This window comes from Tetranychus urticae, chromosome 1, assembly GCF_039701765.1.
Source record: "Tetranychus urticae isolate SD_2017Ah chromosome 1, NJAU_TeUrti_SD_1.0, whole genome shotgun sequence".
NCBI lineage: Eukaryota > Metazoa > Arthropoda > Arachnida > Trombidiformes > Tetranychidae > Tetranychus > Tetranychus urticae.
This window is the reverse complement of record NC_142958.1, coordinates 20,898,363-20,916,952: the sequence shown is the minus strand read 5'-3', so window position 1 is coordinate 20,916,952 and position 18,590 is coordinate 20,898,363. Positions and strand designations below refer to the sequence as shown.

The 18,590-nt window shown below is 31.8% G+C and overlaps 3 protein-coding genes across 8 annotated transcripts; 2 read left to right on the top strand and 1 right to left on the bottom strand.

Annotated features, from left to right (window-relative positions):
• Positions 1-2,339: 2,339 nt before the first annotated feature.
• On the top strand, positions 2,340-4,611 carry LOC107372137 (solute carrier family 66 member 2). Of its 4 annotated transcripts, XM_015940300.3 has the most exons (5): positions 2,340-2,716; positions 2,805-2,941; positions 3,101-3,157; positions 3,435-3,491; positions 3,771-4,611. In XM_015940300.3, exons 1-5 carry the CDS (start codon positions 2,520-2,522, stop codon positions 4,178-4,180), a joined length of 858 nt encoding a protein of 285 aa, XP_015795786.1. In that variant the 5' UTR covers positions 2,340-2,519; the 3' UTR covers positions 4,181-4,611. The 4 variants fall into 4 exon arrangements, with proteins under 4 accessions (XP_015795786.1, XP_015795787.1, XP_015795788.1 ...); XM_015940301.3 differs by lacking the exon at positions 3,101-3,157; XM_015940302.3 differs by lacking the exon at positions 3,435-3,491.
• Positions 4,612-5,086: 475 nt separating this feature from the next.
• On the bottom strand, positions 5,087-7,624 carry LOC107372134 (ferric reductase 1). 2 transcript variants are annotated; one of them, XM_015940296.3, is made up of 3 exons: positions 7,390-7,624; positions 7,053-7,174; positions 5,087-6,818 (listed from the first exon to the last, which is right to left on the bottom strand). In XM_015940296.3, the coding sequence occupies exon 3, from the start codon at positions 6,715-6,717 to the stop codon at positions 5,554-5,556; it is 1,164 nt and encodes a 387-aa protein (XP_015795782.2). In that variant the 5' UTR covers positions 6,718-6,818; positions 7,053-7,174; positions 7,390-7,624; the 3' UTR covers positions 5,087-5,553. The 2 variants fall into 2 exon arrangements, with proteins under 2 accessions (XP_015795782.2, XP_015795781.2); XM_015940295.3 differs by having other exon boundaries at positions 5,087-7,174.
• A 1,540-nt stretch (positions 7,625-9,164) lies between these two features.
• Positions 9,165-14,610, top strand: LOC107359250 (cytochrome P450 3A18-like). 2 transcript variants are annotated; one of them, XM_089265956.1, is made up of 6 exons: positions 9,165-9,278; positions 9,820-9,939; positions 11,015-11,800; positions 13,516-13,670; positions 13,732-13,931; positions 14,290-14,610. In XM_089265956.1, the coding sequence occupies exons 2-6, from the start codon at positions 9,828-9,830 to the stop codon at positions 14,510-14,512; spliced, it is 1,476 nt and encodes a 491-aa protein (XP_089122082.1). In that variant the 5' UTR covers positions 9,165-9,278; positions 9,820-9,827; the 3' UTR covers positions 14,513-14,610. The 2 variants fall into 2 exon arrangements, with proteins under 2 accessions (XP_089122082.1, XP_015781214.2); XM_015925728.3 differs by lacking the exon at positions 9,165-9,278 and having other exon boundaries at positions 9,567-9,939.
• Positions 14,611-18,590: the final 3,980 nt, after the last annotated feature.

The window sequence follows — 18,590 nt, the reverse complement described above, 5'->3', positions numbered from 1 at the left end:
TGACAATTCTTCTAATAGCTGGCGCTTGCGTCACTTAGCGCGCCCATTTTGAAATTAAACTACAACTGTAAAAAAAGTTGATCAAAAATTATTTCAATTTGATAGAAGCAAAGAAGACAAATTAAATTGTCTCAAGATAGTCAATCAATACCAATAATTTAGCAATTAAAAAAGAGCAAAGTTTCATAGCTTAAGCATGAAATATCAAGAAATAAATTAAAAATGAAACCAAAGAAATTTTCACAAACTTAGTTTCAACTGAATCATTTTATCACTAATCAAACAATTTCATTATCAGTTTTCCATCTGAATACAATCAACAATATTTATATAATGACAATAAAAAGGTGAAAATGAAGAGTATAAAGTAGCAAATTATGGGTTTTTAATGATTATTGAGGCAGCAATCATTAATGTTGAATGTTTCTGGTTATTGGCAAATGAAAATGTATATTTTTCTGGTTAACGAGATATACTTTCAACTTTGGTTTAATAATTAATCTGTTGTTCAAAAATCTGGATAATATTTAACATGGATATAGCTATTAAAAAACGATTAGCAATTTGCTTCTTTAAATCCAAGTTCAGTGACATTGAACTAAACCATCTTTTTCCCTAAATAATTCAAGGTTGTTAGATGAGTGTTTAGTCTTTGAGTCGCTAACAAATTCAGTGTATTTTTGCTTTGGAAATCAACCAACAGATTGTGCTTTTATTCATCAAAGCTGTTGCATATTTTAAGGAAACAAAGATGAATAAGAAAGGAAAATTCCAATCAATTTTTAATCAATTTTTTTAATCGTGCCTTGATCAAGACTTGATCATGTCTGGAAAAGATTACCAGTGAATCATCATTTTAATGACAGCCTTAACCGTTTACCAAACCTATTGTCCAATCTATAGAGCTAAGATGCTTTACATAGACTGATATTGAACCCAAATCAGTATGGGTTTACTCGAGAATCTGGTTAATTTAGACTAACCCAATTATAATTTATCAAAGGTAAGTTGCTGCTGAATTGTGAAACCAAGATTTAAGGTTTAGTCAACTCAAGATTTGGTTCTTGGTAAATGGAAACTAGAAAGTTACCAGAAAAAAAAACAACAAAAGTACAACAAAAATACCATTGAATGGCCATGAAATTAGTTCATTTTTGTGGCTAAGAAAGTCTCTCATCATCATCATATAATTACCGGTAGCATGAAAGATGAAGGAGAAGAAAAAGAAGCAAAAAGAAGAAGAAAAGTAAGAAAAGTCAGTCACATTGGGTTGGTGGGTTTGAATTTGTTTGATGAAAAAAAAGGTCCTAAGCTGGTCTCGACCTTTGCTTTAAACAAAACCGGTTTACCTAAGTCAAGTGAAAATTGTTATAATAAAAGTTACCTTCAAAACCGCCAACAGGTTCTAAGGTTTTTAACAACTCTCTTCATTTTATTCAACCTTCATCATCCTCTTCTTGTGAGTCTGTTTTTTTTGTTGTTCATTATTCTGTAAACTGATTCACATTTCTTGATCATGATGAATGCCCTAACTAGAAGGGTGAGTCTAATCATGACGTAAGAAAAAATTTGATTAAAATTTAAGCTCAAAAAGAGAGAGCTTGCTATTGAAATCTTAAACCAGATTTGGATATAAAAATGCAGTTGAGCTTATTGCTGTTCGGCTTATTCATACAAACTGATAACAATTAGCTTATCCAGTTTCGTTTCAATTCACAGATTCAACCAGACATTGAAAAGCATGATGAAACCATTGAACATCAGACGGCTGATTTTTGAATTAAACCAAGTTAGCTTTAATCTGGTTGGTTTAAAACATTTGAACTTCAAATTGTTTCATCTGAAGTTGGTTTTTTTGTTAATCTATTAGTTCCTAGCGGCATCTTTTGAGCAGACTTGATACAATGGCAAGTTTTTTGTTTAAGTTGTTAACAATTTAAATTGCAGATGGCTCTCAATCTTTGATTTACAAGTGTTTTGGAAATATTTATCAATTTTTATCCTTTTTCATATCATGATAATATATTGATTGATTTTAATTTGTGTTTATTGCTTGGTTAAGAATTAAGTAGTTGTCATTATAAGTTATCATTCACTCGTTTAGTTGAGCAAACAACTAACAGATTTCGTTTTGTGAATCACGTTCTCATTCCCTTTCTTTCCCTTCCCTTTATCCATTTCCAGCTGATGGATGAGGCAATAATGTATTGCTTGTTGTTGTTTTAAGTGAAACGAAAGCATCCAATCAACAATGTCAACCTATTGATTGTCAACGTAATCACACATCTTCATTCTGGTTAATTACTGCTTCTTTCTTTCTTTCTTTTACATTCTCTTCACTGTGGCTTGTTTTGTCAATTGACATCTATCAACTCATTATTTCTCACACGCACTCTAAATCTATTTCTCTCTCGTTCTCTGTATCCTTCTCATTGTAATACGGGATGTTTAAAGGATTATGATTGTGTGCATACATGATTTTGGGATGGTGGTAAACTTATGTGATTGTCTTTTAATCGATGGCTAATGTTAAAGAAATACCTACTCCTTTGACTAAATTTGCTGGATTTTTAGCCTCCGTTGGTATTATCTTTGGTGGTATCATTCCTTATATACCACAGTATTTTGATATCAGGCGGACTGAAAATGCCGATGGATTCTCATTATTTGTTTGTTTGGTTCTTTTAATTGCCAACATTCTTCGGATATTCTTCTGGTAAATATGCTTTCTTTATTTTTCGACTTGTTTCTTCAGTCAATCAAGTATAAATTTTTAATGTAAATTTATCTTTTCCATTTTCCAGGTTTGGTAAACAATTTGAGACTCCATTATTGTTGCAAAGTATCATCATGGTAGCTGTTATGTTTGCCATGATTGAAATTTGTGTTCGAATGAAGACCAAAAATCTGCTAGTTCCAGTCAAGACTCGCTACTTTTTTGGTTAGTAAATCATGACTTGATCGCATTCGAGTTCTTATTATACTTTTAATTAGCTGCTGATGGTTCATTGAGGATTATTATTTAAAATTCATTTTTGATTTCTGATCAACTTATTTGTTATATATTTTATATTATCATCTTGCATCTCTCATATTCTAGAACCTTTTGTCCGTTTTTTTATCAATAGGTTTAGCTTTACAGCAACACAGCAAACAGGTACCTCATTATTTTTTTAAATACATTTGCTTTTACTTTTTTTAATTCCTATTTTAACAAATCTAACTCACTATCCATCAAATTATTAATGGTTTTAACTCTCAATTCCCAATAATTCAATTTCCCACGGTGTTGTTTAATTTTCTCTGTCACAATTCTTACTAACATATGGTGTTAACTTTCTTTTTCTCTATTTTTTCTACCATTTCCTTTCTCCCATTATCACTGTCCTTATTCCCAATCATCTCCAACTAACATGCTTTTCTTACCTAATTAGACGATAATAACTCGACAGTAACCAAGGATGATCCACAGTTGATGCACCGATTCTGGGGTATGTCACGTCTCATACTCTTTTCAATGTTAACTGTATTACTAGCAACGTAAATCTCTGTTCAATACATCATAGCATTTAATAACTTGTCTCATTTTTCAATTTAAGTGTTTATCCATTTCAGCTTGCACCATATCTACATTATTTATTTCTGATTGATTAATTTTTCATTGAAACAAACAATTCCTCTAAACTAAACAATTGTCACTCTAACATTACTCACCTTTTTATTTTCTCCTTTTAACACTTGTCACTTCTACTCATTTTTTTTGTATACAGATTTTGATCTCAAGTATTTCTGGGATTGGACTGATTTTACTTCATATGTTGAATTTATTGCTTCGTTTACTGTGATTGTGGGACTGTTAATGTTTATGCTGATAGACAATCCTTATTTTGTTGAAACAATCGGCTATGCAGCTATGTTAACTGAAGCACTCCTCGCTTCCCCACAATTAATACGAAATCATCAAAAAAAGTCGACTGAAGGCTTAAGCAAACAGATGGTTCTGCTTTGGACTCTTGGAGACTCTTATAAAACAGGTTACTTCATTATTAACCAATCACCGATTCAGTTCCTAGTCTGTGGTCTTATTCAATTAACCATCGATTTCATTATAGCTTTACAAATTCTCATCTACAACTTACCTTCAATGCGTAGCAAAACATCAAGTCATCATGTTAAATAATCAGTTACTCAACGAATCAGTTGAATGTTTCAAAAATTAAATTGCTACTCAATCTTGTGCTTTCAATTGATACAATTTTTTATGTGCGCATTAGATTCATAATTAAGCTGTTTTTGTTTGAATGAAACGACAATAATTTTTATTCGCTTCAATCCAATCAATTTGCTAACCATTTTATTGAATCATCAACGCATAATGACTCCTCCATCCTAAGCTTACCAAAATTTCATCCATTGATAAAATAATCAAACGTTAAATCAGATTGGCTCACCGATTCCATTGATCCACCAAATACAATTTATCGAAGCAAGTCATTGAAATTCTGTGCCACAGCATATTTTGTGATCTCTCTTAATTTTAATTGATTAAATTAATAATGAACTTTATCGGTTCAAGACTAAATTATATTAAAATTATTCTTTGACAAAAAATCCATCAAATTGCTCATAATTTCAATTCTTAATCAAAATAACTTTTAAAATCTTAATGTGATTTCAATTTTATAGATGGCTCTACAAGTCATCGCCAATATTTTGATTATAAAAAATTTTCCTTATCATTTGTCACTTTTTAATGTTTTCAATTGTCATTAATTTGTTTCTGTGTCTTCTTTTGAATCAAAAGCCATTCAGTACTTGATTCGCGTCAGTTTAATGTTCGATGTACGATGTGAAGATTGAAAAGTATTCATGATTAAGACCCAAGGTTGAGTATATTAATCATAAATACAATAAAGTGATGAACCATCATGCTATTAGCATGTGCAAATTACATTACTTTCATACTGACACCTTATAATGCTTGTGACTGGGTAATATAAGTCGTATGAGTTTAATATAAACTTATTAACTAGAAATTAATTTATGTGACTTGACGAGAGATTTAAAAATTACGCAGCTTTAGAGATTAGACTTTCAATCGTGAATTTATTAGTTTGATTATAATTTGTGATAAATCAATAACAAGTAGAGACGCGTATTAAGTATATTGCGTTAATTTGCTTGATTAATTAAACACATTACAGTCATGACAGTGGTAGCACATAAAATAAAATGGCTAAAATAATTGATTACAACATTATTCCAATAAATTATGCATGATAATAGGGAACTTTTGAAGAAAAGAGTTTCAATAAGTATTTTAAAGAAAATATTTCCTTGACAATCTTTGGCTATTTATTGTCGAGGTTGTGCTCAGTTTTGTTGAAAAAAAGATTCGTTGTTTGTAAAAAAATGAGATTGATCAGAGTAATTAACAATCGTTAAGCCAGATTTTTGCTTGCAAATAGTGACAAGAGGTATAACAAAATGATAGGTGATTTGTAATAAATCAAAAGTAAAGTATTATAAAAAGGATAAATAGCAATGGAGTTATTAAAATGGACTACCTTTGTTTATCAAGATAATCATAGTGATACTTATAACAATGACTAGACCGATGAAGATACTTAATACCCGTTTTTTTGATTTTTCAATGGCCATAATCACAGGAGATGATGGTTGGTTGTTAGCTTCATTTTTAAGATCAGTCAGTTGAATGTCAGCAATTATGTTGAGGCTGGACAAGAGTTGTGGATGAAATTGGAGTATTAAATGAGTTGAGATGTAAACAGCCAGAAAAACGGCAAGAGTCCAAATGTAAACTTTAGATAATGTGACAGAAGAAAGGCTGAGTACGAAGAATAAAGCGAATATGGCAAGGGTATGGGCAACATTACCGCCAAGAAAATGCATTACGTTGAAAAAAATGCGTTTAGGGTGATCTGGGGCTGGTCGGAATAACGCTCCTAAAGGTTGTAAAAACATTAATATATTGGCGATGACTCCGAGATATTGATGCGGCGAATCTGCCCTCCAGCCTTTGACATGGACAAATATTGAGATCATTCCAATGGTGGCTAAAGAAAGCGCGGAAACCATAAGAGCTCTATGTAAAGCGAACCAAACTTTTACATTACAAATAGTTTCATCTCTCCAAGTTTCCTTGTGGTAACGAGCAATGACCATAGCAATGCTGACTAAACATAGCCATGCAAGGGTCATTAAAGAACCATGAAGTCGAATCAATACAGGAAGAGTTGAACTTGAAGAGACAACACCAACTGATCGAAGGTTAATTGTGTTATCGGTAATTGATCTTGTAGTATGACGGCGAACCGCACCATTACTTAAAGGCCCATAAGCAAGTTGTACATAATAGGGATTCTTGACGTTGAAAGGAATGCTAGAAGACGAATCGACAATTCCTCTGGGTCTATGAGTCCAGTGACAGTGGATTTCACCATTTGATAATCCAGCTGAAGTTGTTTGAGTCAACGTTCGATCAGAGATTGGTATAAAACTATATCCTTCAGTAATACCTTCACCGACTGAAACCGTTGAGTCTCGGTTATAATCACAATGAACAACAGTTGCACCAGACATGCCCTTTTCTGGTACAAATCCAACAGCATAATAAGTATTGGGCGAACCTTGACCATAAACATCAACATCTAGACCATGCTCTGGATTAGCTTTAGCACTTATGAGAACCAACATTGTACAGTCAAAAGTAGATGAAGTCGCACAACCAGCTGGTAATCCGAAACAAAGTTTTTCCCCATTGATACACTTTTTAGAGGGACTTTCTTGACCAGAGACTGTGGTGACACAAAGGAAAAAAGAACAGACCAACAAGATCAACAATTTAACCATTTTTACGTGAACCATACAAAAAAGTGATCAGTAACGACAGTGATGTTGAAAATGATGAAGATAAAGGACACAAAAAAATACAAACACAAGTGGCAAGAAACTTTACAGGTGAAGGTGAGATTGTTGAACAAAGTAAAAAATTGCTCAAAAAGATAAAGTAATGAGACAAGGTCATTTACCAATATAATTAACCAACTATTACAGCCAGCTAATTGACTAACTTGTCAAGAATGGTGGAAAGGATTACGACTACCAGATTGAATGAATACATTAACTCAGAATGAGGCCGGTGAAAATTTACCTGGGAAAGTATAAAAGAAATAAAAAAAATGAAGAAGATGAAAATAATGATGAAAAAAAGTAAGAAGTTATGAGCAAGGGCAAGGCTTTTTAGGTCATCAAATAAACAGGTAAATGAGGAGAAAGAAGGTGGAAGGTTAGAAACTTAGTAAGTTTGGCAAATATTGAGTACAGTTACAATTAGATTTGACAGTAAGAAAAAAAAATTGGACTTACCATTATAAAATGAAAATTCAACTTGAAGTCAACAACAAAACAAGATGAAAAAAACAGTTTTAACCAGATGAGATTCTTTTGTTCCTCTCAACCTTAACTCTTCTGGTCTCTTTCTTGCTGGGCAAAACACACAATAATGATTAAATTAATAATCAACACGACAGTTATAGGAGTAACAATTTAAACAATGATAAAATGTCTCCAATTGATGAAACTGAGCAACAAAAACAAGGTTGAAGGCAATGGAGGCCTAACCCATCCGGCATGGAGCCAGGTTGAGTCACTAGTTTGACGCCATAACTTTCTAGTCCAATCTTTGAGCTCTTTTGTTGCCACCAATTTTAAACAAATTAAACACAATCGATTTGCTCTAATGGACGTATTTACCCGATAATAAATCAACAATTGCTCTCGAAAATAAACTAAATACTGATTTTGATCAATTTCACTCAATTTTATAGTTCAATGTAACGTAATCTCTCAACATGGTAACTTGACCAAGTACATGTATTAACAGCATATTAACCTTTAGGAAAAAGATTAAAGGTTCATTAATTGTAAATTTTAATGGTACAATCAATTTAGAATGAGATTGAACTTGATTCATTTTATTGTAGATTAATTAATAAGATTGGAAACAAAAAGCCACTCAGGTGAACATTTCCAAGGAAAATCAAAATCGGAAGTTATTGTTGATAGCTAAATGAGAGTTTGTTGATTGTCGACTAAATTGTTTCCCTCTCATAAATATTGAGCATTTAATTTTGGGAAATTAAAGCTAAAATTGCTTTACAATTACCATTTTTAATACACACTTCATGTTATCAATTTTGGTCAATATAACTTGTAAGGTTAATTGATTTATGGTACAATGCGTTTAATGTTTACTCCAACAATTAAAGTAATGTATCTTGTTAATCAAGGTTATTTAGACCGTTCAATATTAGTGAATCTAAAAAGCAAATTCACATTCATTTTTCTTGATTTAGATTACAATTTAATGATGGAAGACAAATTATGTTATTTTCATGTAATTGTAAACTCAAACTTACTATTAACAAATGAAAGGTTTGTTGAGTCCATTGAAAATGGTCAATCGATAACTGAAAATGGTGAAAAAATCAAAATTATAATTGAACGTTTCAAATTAAATTTTCAGATTAACCTTGCTGAGTTATTGCTTATGAATCCATTCATCATTAAACATGACTTTTTCAATTTCTTATTCTTGTCCAACACAAGGTTATTCAATTATAATTTGTTTCCAGGTTTGGTGTTCAATCAATATTGATTTCACCAGATTCAAGTAAAGGTTAAAATTGTTATAACCATTATTGGTGCCATTTAAAATTGAAACACATTTGACAACATGTTTACATCCATAAATTAGGCTGACATAAGAATACAAAATAAAGTATAAATAAATGATGAAAATGGGGAAAAATGAGCTCTTCAAGCTAATCTATTCTGTATTGTCTGAAGATGTAAAGATTCAAATTGAACGGCGATTAAGGTTTATTGGTAAAATGATGAAGACCAGAAAATTTGGGTGAAAATTGAAAGGTTAACCTGAAAATACATGAAATTAGTTGATTGTTGCTGGCTCAGTCCACTTCTTTTATTAAATAATGAAATTGGATCACAAAGAAACCTGATATTCAAGATAGCTAATTGTTAAAAATAAGATTTGATCCTTTCATTTGAGAGACAATATTTTTGAATTTTCCGCCGGATCAATGTTCACATAGCAACGCAATTTTTGATAACATGAAGATTAAATTGTTGACCATTAATTTGAAAAATAATGACAAAGTGTGAGTAATTTAATGTTTAGTGTCAGCTTGATTCCTTCATTGTATCCATTCATTCCGGGAATATCGACATTTATGGTAAGAAAAATCTGCTAGTGTATTAGCATTTGGCTAACAATTTGTAACGTTTAAGGTGTACTTATCTTGTAACATTGTTGGAGACTCAAGACAAAGTTGCCACAGATTAAGTGTTTGTAAGTTTAACTAATCAAGTTGGTAACATTAATGAATGATAATTGATTGAATCTACTCTGAAAAGATTATAACTTGATGAATGTTATGAATCTTAAATAAAGATCACTTAAAACGCAGCTTTTACTTTTCCACTTTCATTTGTTCATTTTAGCATCAAAAGGTGTCACTATGTGTTTATCATGCGACTTGAAAGTGTTTTGCATCGGCTAAATTAAATTAATTTTTTTGTTGATTAAGTGACTAATTAATTAGGAAATTTTGCTCGTTTTGGGTCTGTGAATACCCAGGGCACCCAGTGACAACAATTGCGTTTAATTAAACTCATATTAAATTGTCAAAACTACATTTAAGTTAAAAAAGCGTCCATAAATAGGAGAAGAAGATTGTTTCAAGTTTGTCAACAAATGTAATTGCATTCAATTAGGTGTCGATATGTTAATGTTTTGTGTAAAAGTATTCTTTGCATACATAATTGGCTCATCGATTGCATGGATTTACAGAAAATATCAGCTGTTTCAAACATTTACCAGGAAAGGGATTAAAGGTAAGATTCTGGTTAAGTTTTTATGTTACTGTTTTCAACTTACTAATAATTTAGGGAACAAGGATTTTGACTCTAATCATTTGCCAATTGCTAATTCCTTTAAGAACTCTTTCTGTCTTTGACCGTTTGACCCTTTAATCTCTCAGATTCATGATTCTTATGGAAAAGAGTTGTTTGTCCTTTTTCATAATTTCTTAGGTTTATTTTTCAAAAAATTGCTTTGCAAGTTTTAATAGGCTGACAAGTTATTTCAATTGTCCATCAATATTAACCCCTTTTAAAATGATTTTCAATAACCATGTCTGCTCAAGAAATTATAAATTGATTCAACTCATCCCATTGATCACGTTAACTTGAGATTAAACCTCGCTTGACCAGTAATGCCCATAAATACATTTTAATAACATGTGACCTTGATAAACCATGTTTTTTATACTTCCTTCATTTTCACCATTAATCTAGTGTAACATACTGTCGATGAGAATAGTTACAATCAACTTAATTCTCTTAAATTCAATCTTTACCAAGCTCCGGGTTATGTATTTGACTCTAATATTTTATTTACAGGCAAGTCAAATGGTTCTGTCTTTGTCACATTCCTTCCAAATAATCAAAATATAAATCAAATTACAGAGTAATTTCGTGTTGGCGCCACCTAATGGATTAAACATTTGCAAATCATTTAATCTAATTTTCTAATTATTTAACCAAAATTACTCAAATTTTAGCACCGAAAGTTAAATTAGCGAGTCAACTTTACCAGAATCATTAGGTAGTTATTGTCAAATGGCTCAAAATAAGTCAGTAAAATGTTAGTTTCAATATACAAAAGACAAGACATTTTCGCATCTTCAAAAAGCAAGGCGACTTCGTAATGATTAGGAGATTAGGCTTGTTAATTGTACAGGATAATCGTTTTCTGTTAAAGTTGATTTGCTTTTTTGGCTTAAACAATTGAATAATAGATGAAAATGATTCTAAAATGGTTAACCCAATAGGTTGTGCGAACACGAAATTGTACCAAGTTACTGAGTACTTCAGTGTTTTAATTTTTCCCTTTTTCTCATATTTGAAGGTCCTAAGCCTAATCTATTGGTTGGTAATTATTGGGATTTGCGGCAACCACCCGACAATAAGTTACCTCATGAAGTGATGAACGATTGGATTGACCAATATGGCAATATTTTTGGCTATTATTCACCAAATAGATGTCACTTGGTCATTAATGATGTTCATATATTGAAAAAAATATCCGTCCACAAAGCTTTCCAGGATCGAGAACCATTGGTCTTGGATGTTGATCCATTACGACATTCATTGTTTGCTATCGGTGGAGAATCTTGGCGCCGATCTCGTAAAACAATTTCACCCCTTTTAAGTCGATTTAAGGTCAATTCCCCACCAATATCAGATGTAATAGACGACTGTGTCAACAATTACATTTCCCATCTTAAACCAGAAGAAGTGCCTACAGATGAACCTTTTACCATCAACATTGTTGAAAATGTTCATCGATTTACTTTTGACGTAATATGTCGCACATCATTAGGAATGAAGACTGACTGTTACTCCGAAAATGATCAACTTGTTCAAGCTGTTGTTGACTTTTTTGAAAATGCATTCAATAATGCAGTCTTGTTGGGTGAAATGTTTCCCTTTTTCGCCTCCATCTTAACCTTCATCAACAATTATCTAACTGCTGGTAAAATGACAGACACAATTGTTGGCCATCTTAAACATCAAGTTAAACAATTTCTCGATTCCAAAGGAAAAGATAATCAGCAAAATGAGAAAGTCGTCTTCTTGAAAGCCATGTTAACCTTTTTAGCAGAAGAAAAATTGACTCAACAAGAATTTACTGGTAAGAACTGTCATGTTGTTCACCCTTCCTCATCATTACCAATTGAATTGAAATTTTACATAATATTTAAATTCAATGTGATCCTTATATTAGTTACATAACGATAATTGACTTGATTACTTTCTCAAACACTATTTACTCAGTCATTTAAATCATAATTTACTAATGGATTAGACTATTTTACCCTTAATTTATCATGAGTTTTACTCAAAGAGTAATCTCGGTTGAAAAGGGGAAAAAAGGAGTTGAAAAAAGCCTTAAATAACCATCAATTTAGGTATAAAAGGAAGACCAAAAGTGTTGAAAATTAACCGTGAACCAAATAAACCAGAAATTAATGGTTAATCTATTTATGGGTCGTCTCTGGTTACAGAGTTATATCAAGATGATTGTCAAAAGACGCCTTTGCCTCAACTAACCCATGATTGAAAGGATTTTGAAAAGGAAGGTAAAGGACGATAATGATGATGATGTCCAATGACGATAATTAAATGCCAGAGAAAGTACGGACACAAAAAGGGAAACCAAAGATAACTGCTGATGACCTTTGAGGACAAAATTTACCATAAAGCGTATAATTGTGAAAGTAAACCTTTTGTTGTTCAACATTGTATAACGCTGGCTATTCATCACTAAGCGAGCTTATTGTCAAAAAAGGATTTTAAAAGCAAAAGGATTTTAAAACGATAGGAATTTCAACTATAAATACAGTTAAATATTTGGGAAAAGCAAGTCCAAAATTAGCCAAATTTCCTGCATCAAGATCATCTTTTCCCTCCTTTTCATCTTTTCATAATGCATCAACAACTCCTTGGCTAATATTTTCCTCTTTTTTCCACCTCCATCCTTTTTCCCTTGCAACATCTTGAGTTTTCACGGTTTTCTGGATCACAAGGTTAAATCTTATGGAATGGCTATTAAATTGAAACAAGCAAGAAGATGGAAATATGAAAAAGAAGAAGAAGAAGAAGGAAGAAAAAATGTTGGAAATAAACCTTATGGTTGAATCTGAATTAGATGATGTTGGTCATATTGAACAGTTACAATAATTATATAGCCTTTTAGTTATGAATTGTTGCTCTTTTTTGTTCACAGCTCAATGTGTGTTTCCAATCGTAATACATATTTTGCTCTTAAAATTGGCCAAAACATCATATTCAATCAGCTACTTTCTTTCCCCTTCTCACTCTCTTCCATCATCATAATCATCATGATATTGATGCTGTATTTTCTTGTTCTTGTTGTTTTTCACTTTCATCCTGCTGTTACCATCTAAACTGAATAAGCATAATCTTTTCATCTTTTCTTCTCCATCAACTTGCATTTTCATTCTTACCTTTCCTCAGTTCCTTCTTTCTCACCATTTAAGGTTATGTCGAAAATAATCTCTCAAAGGTTCCAATATTAACTGCTTATTTCAATATATTTAACCCTCTCCATGACCAGTCAAACTGAGTAATTTTTCCTATTCCAAATGTCATCAAAATTTCCTTTTACTCTCATAACCATTTTTGATAAACTCGTCTTCAAGATCAACCAGAATCCTTATCATCTTATGCAAACAGATTATACAATTATCCATGCGATTGCAGCACATTGACTAATTATGAATTTCAATTTCAATGAAATGATAATTTACTTAACCTGTTGAATTTTGATCTCATCAAACCTCTAAACTGTTTAATCAATTTCATTAATTTCTTGTTTTTGTTTAGGAAACATTTACTTGATTGTTCTGGCTGGTTTCGAGGCAACAGCAAATGCTCTGATATTTTGTCTTTATTTAATTGCTAAACATCAACACATTCAGGATAAAATTAGATCTGATTTACACCTTGAACCATCAAATGAACGATCATACATTGATATGGTAATTGAAATTGAAATTAAAGCAACATTAAATCTAATGTTTATTACAATCTAATTTCTAGGTTTGGCTTGAATCGTTGCGCTATTATCCGCCTCCAATTTCAGTGGTTAACCGACAAGCTTCCCAAACTGTAAACATTGAAGGATTAACCATTGAAAAAGGTTGGGTTGTTGAAGCACCAGTTTGGCAGATTCATCATTCAGATGTTTATTGGACTGATCCATGGTTATTTGATCCTGAAAGATTCTCTCCAGATAATAGGTGAACTTTATTCAGCATTATTAATATTAATAGACAAGATTGTTTAGGTTAAGATAATTCATTTCAATCCATTCAAAATAATCTAAAATCAAAATTCAACCAAAAAAGATCAAAGCAAAGCTGATTCTTAGAATCTTTAGATTAAAATTTTCCAAAAATCTCAAGTTCTTTCAACAAACAAAGAAAACATGAAAATTTCAATTCTCATAGTTTTTCTCATTATTGAGCTTGATATTTGCTTCTAATTTAATTTCGACGCGACTGTTCCAAGACTCGAATCGACAAAATACGATTACATGAACTTGTATCAAATGACAAGGAATTATTTTGAAATTTTTTTTTTCATTTTGATTTACAGTAAAAGCATTGAACCAGCTGCATTTTTGCCGTATGGATTTGGTGGTCGAACCTGTCTTGGAATGAATTTGGCCAATCTTGAGGCTCGAAAATTTTTAACCACAATTCTGTCCAAATATCGAATTACTTTTTCCGAGAAAACAATGGATCCAATCAAATTCAAAGTGCCAACCTCAATTTTAAACCCAGATGGACCAGTTTACCTTAAATTTGAACCTCTCTAATCAATTGCCATTCATTGACTTTTAGACAGAAATTTATTCAATCTCTCATCGAATAACCATCATGGAAATTCAGATAAAGTTCAATACTTTGATTCAAATTTCAACTATTCAATTTAATTGCACGTTTCCTTTCGACTTTTAATTTACATTTAATTTCTCATTCCTTGATTTGGACACACAAGTTGTGACAAAATAGTTATCAGTCGATAATTATATATGATAGATTGAGAGTTAAATGGAGATAATTTGTGAATCGTGTTGATCTGTAGACTAATATTGATCTAAAACAGCTCAAGTAAAAAGTTACAGATGATTTATTTCTCAGGAAATCTCTTTCATCTTCTGTATCATCATGATTCTGGAAAGGGGAAGAGGAAAGAAGCAGAAAAAAAAGATATTGAAAATGTTCTTGTACCATGGAAAGATGAGGGCACCCGTAAGTCTCTCCTTCATCCTATTACTTTATGTTTTTCTTGAAGAAAAGAAGACTTGATTATCATCAGGAATACTGAAGATAATGATGATCAATGTCGATATAACAACAGTAACAATCTAATGGCAACAAGAATATGAAAATATCAATGATATTAGCAACAAGAGACAGTCGCCTTTCTTCCCACATTAAAATCGATTGATTTCTTCAATCAACTTATCCATTTTCACCTTATAACACCAAGTTCATTCAATTGTTTCATTTGCATACCCAAACCATTTTATCCCAAAAAAACACAATTGACCAACAGTCCCATTGACCGCTTAACCAAAAGGACAAACCGTTCAAATGGCAAACAAAATATCGATCTTAGACATTAAATTAGATTCACTTTTAGTTGAATCAAAACTGATCTCCTAATAACCATTTTGGTTAAATCACATTGACTAAAGCTGAACCCAAATCATTGATCCATTTGCATTTTTACCAGTAAATTGTAAACATTTGAAATGTCAATTCTAATGAGGACTTGACTAAAACTGATTGTAAGCTAATCATTGATTTTAATTTGATTTCAGGCCTGAAACAAAGTGAAGGGTTTCATCGGATTGTTTTGGTTCATTATTTTGATGACAAATTAACTGATATGAAAGACTAAAGTTGACACATTGATGGTTAAAATGAATAGAAAAATGTCTTTCTTTTTCTCTTCTCTGTTTCAACTAATACTTCTAAGCTGATCCCATGAGAAGCAGAGAGAGAGAGAATGATGATGAACAAAGGGAGATGATGAGAAGGTGTAAAGTAAAGATGAAACTCGTTACCTCTTGATCATTGTGTGTATTGGATGGATAAATTTCATGTATCGTAACAGACTGTTACTGTTTGGGTGAAAAAGGAAAGAGAGCAAAGTGAATGAGTTGGATGATGATGAGGATGAGGATAGATGGTTGAGGGAGAAAAGGTCTTATCATATGAAGCAGAGTACATGAAGGTGTTGTCTTTACCAATGGTTTGATGCCGTTGCTTCCTTATCGACACTTCACCAGACTCCGTTATTAGAATGAAAAACTAAACTTTCATTCTTAGTGTTGTTCATCAGCCAAGTGAACACAACTCTCAGTCAACAACAATAAGCCAACAATCAACTCAAGTCTCTGTAACAACATGTTTATGAGATCACAGGCAAGCAAAAACTAAGAAGAAGAAGATGAAGATGATGAAAGGATGAAAAGTTTATTCAAAGCTAGAAAACAGAGAAAAAGCTTTATTTCCAACATTCATTTCTCTTCTCATTCAACCAGAACTTTACTCACTGACATTTAACCCAATATTAGTTAGCAATGTTAATTCAATTGTTTAACCAAAAATTGATGAACAGTTGAAATGCCAATAAAAGCCAATAAAGCATAAAGAGACTTGACACTCAATTTTGTCTTATAGCCAAGTTGTGGGTTTACATTTTGTAATTGTTTTAGTTGTTGCTTCAATTAATAATCATAAATTGCATGGAAATGACGGAAAGTGAAAAAATTGAAACAGAGCTTCCACCATGCTGAGGTTAATCAGGACCTTTTTTCACCAGAAATGGAAATAAATCTTGAATGGAAAAAAATTTACCCAAAAATGTCAATCTCATAAGAGACAGCAATTAACCAGATTTGATCAGGTGTCAAAGTTTAATCATTTGTTTGGGTTGAAGTTGGACTTGAAAGTGAAAGAAGATGAAGAGAAAAAGAAACCTGGAATTGTGATGATAAAAATGATGAAAAAAAATGATGGAAACAAGTTAATAGTGAAAAGCAATTTACCTGAGGAAACGAGGAACAACTGATTCTGACAGCAAATTCCTAATTTCGAGTTGCAATTGCAAGTGAAATGAAAGGTTCACCGGAGAGAGACACTTTCTCAAGGGGTTTTCCTTATCCTGTCATAATCAGTCGTTCATGATCAACATCAATATCAACTGGCAATCATGATATCAATGATGAACAAGAGAAAAGAAAACTTGTCAACAATTTTTCTTCTTTAAAAAAAAAGGAAAAGACAAAATTTTCTTCAAACAAGAATCAATATTTCATCTTGAATTTTACTCTTCTTCTGTATTTATCATCATCTTGTTGCTTTACCATGTTTATTTGTTGTATTGCTCTTGTTATTCAACTGTTATTGTAAAGGATTTAGAACGAGCTTTGTCTTTCTTTTCATCGTTCTTCATGGAACAGGGAAGAAAACATGAAAACCAAGAGTCCAGTGAAAAACCACACAAAACAAGAAACATTTTTGCTTCCAAATGAGTTCCAATGACATCTTTTTTTTCCCACTCTTTCCAAGCCGTTTGTTTCATTGAGAAATTCAGTTCAATTATTGACATTCTTTCGGACAATAATCGTTCCCTGACAAGAACAGAGTTTCATGTTTTCAGTTTAAGGTTGGCTAAAAATTGATGTCTGTTTTGTGCACAGTTTGACTCTTTACTAAACACACATTTCAGATCATTTTGCATTATCATTGAAACAAGAAGCTGATAACATTTCAAGAAAATTGATTCACATTTTCTCATGAAATGTCTAGAGTTTATTTGATAGCGAACAATAGATTCTCTCATTGATTCAATAACTCTTTTATCCCAATATACTTGAGTTATACTCCAAGTCTCTTCGTCATCTTTAGATGAAAAATTAATTGAAAACAAACATCACAAAAATGCACCAAATTGTCCGAAAATCTCATCTGTTGAGTTATCTTTCTCAGTAAATTTCTTACTTTGTAGCTTCATCAAACCACCTGTAAAGTCCACGGATATTTCATCGGAATCATTCACAATTATTAAGATTTGAATCGAGCGATCTGGTGATATGGTTTGTTCACTGGTTTAATACGCACCTAAACCCAAACTAGTCTTGGATTTACTGTTGACATTGTCCAACAAATTTATTGGGTTAATTTGAAGCCTTTTTGGGTTAGGTGAGAGTCAATTAAAAGTCTAAATTTGGTTTGATTTAATCTTGAAAAGGTTTCATTTTTTTCATGGTTTGATATTGGAATTGAACTTTTATCTTAAAATACAGACTTGGATTGCTGAGTGATTTGGGCATTTCACTTATTAATTGTATTGTAATGGTAAATCAATAGCGTAAAAAACACTTGCAAGGGTAAAAATTGAGCCTAAACAAGTAAATCTCTGGACAGTTTCATGTTAGCTCTAGTGGAATGGCCTTACACAGACTCATGTTTTATATCATAAGTGTTTATGAATTGAATCAGGTTTTATCTGTTTTCAAACTGAACGGTAAGCCTGGATTCAATATTTAGATAACTATTGGCCTCCATCATGTTCATAATTCATCTTTATAACAGTGAGCAGACCTTTCCAAGTATACAGGCAAATAAAAGTGAAATGTTCACTGTCAATGAACACTCTACACACACAAAAAATTCATAGCAAGTCTGCTGTTTGTTAAACACCATTTGCTTTCAATCATTAGTAACATTTTAATCATGATGAATAAAGCTGATTCCATCACAAAATAGCTGCTCAAATTAGTTGAAAGCAGAAAAAAAATTTCTAGAAAATAAAATCTCACCAGATGATAGACAATCACATTGAACATTAAAGTTAAAAAACCCAAAATTTAGACTCTA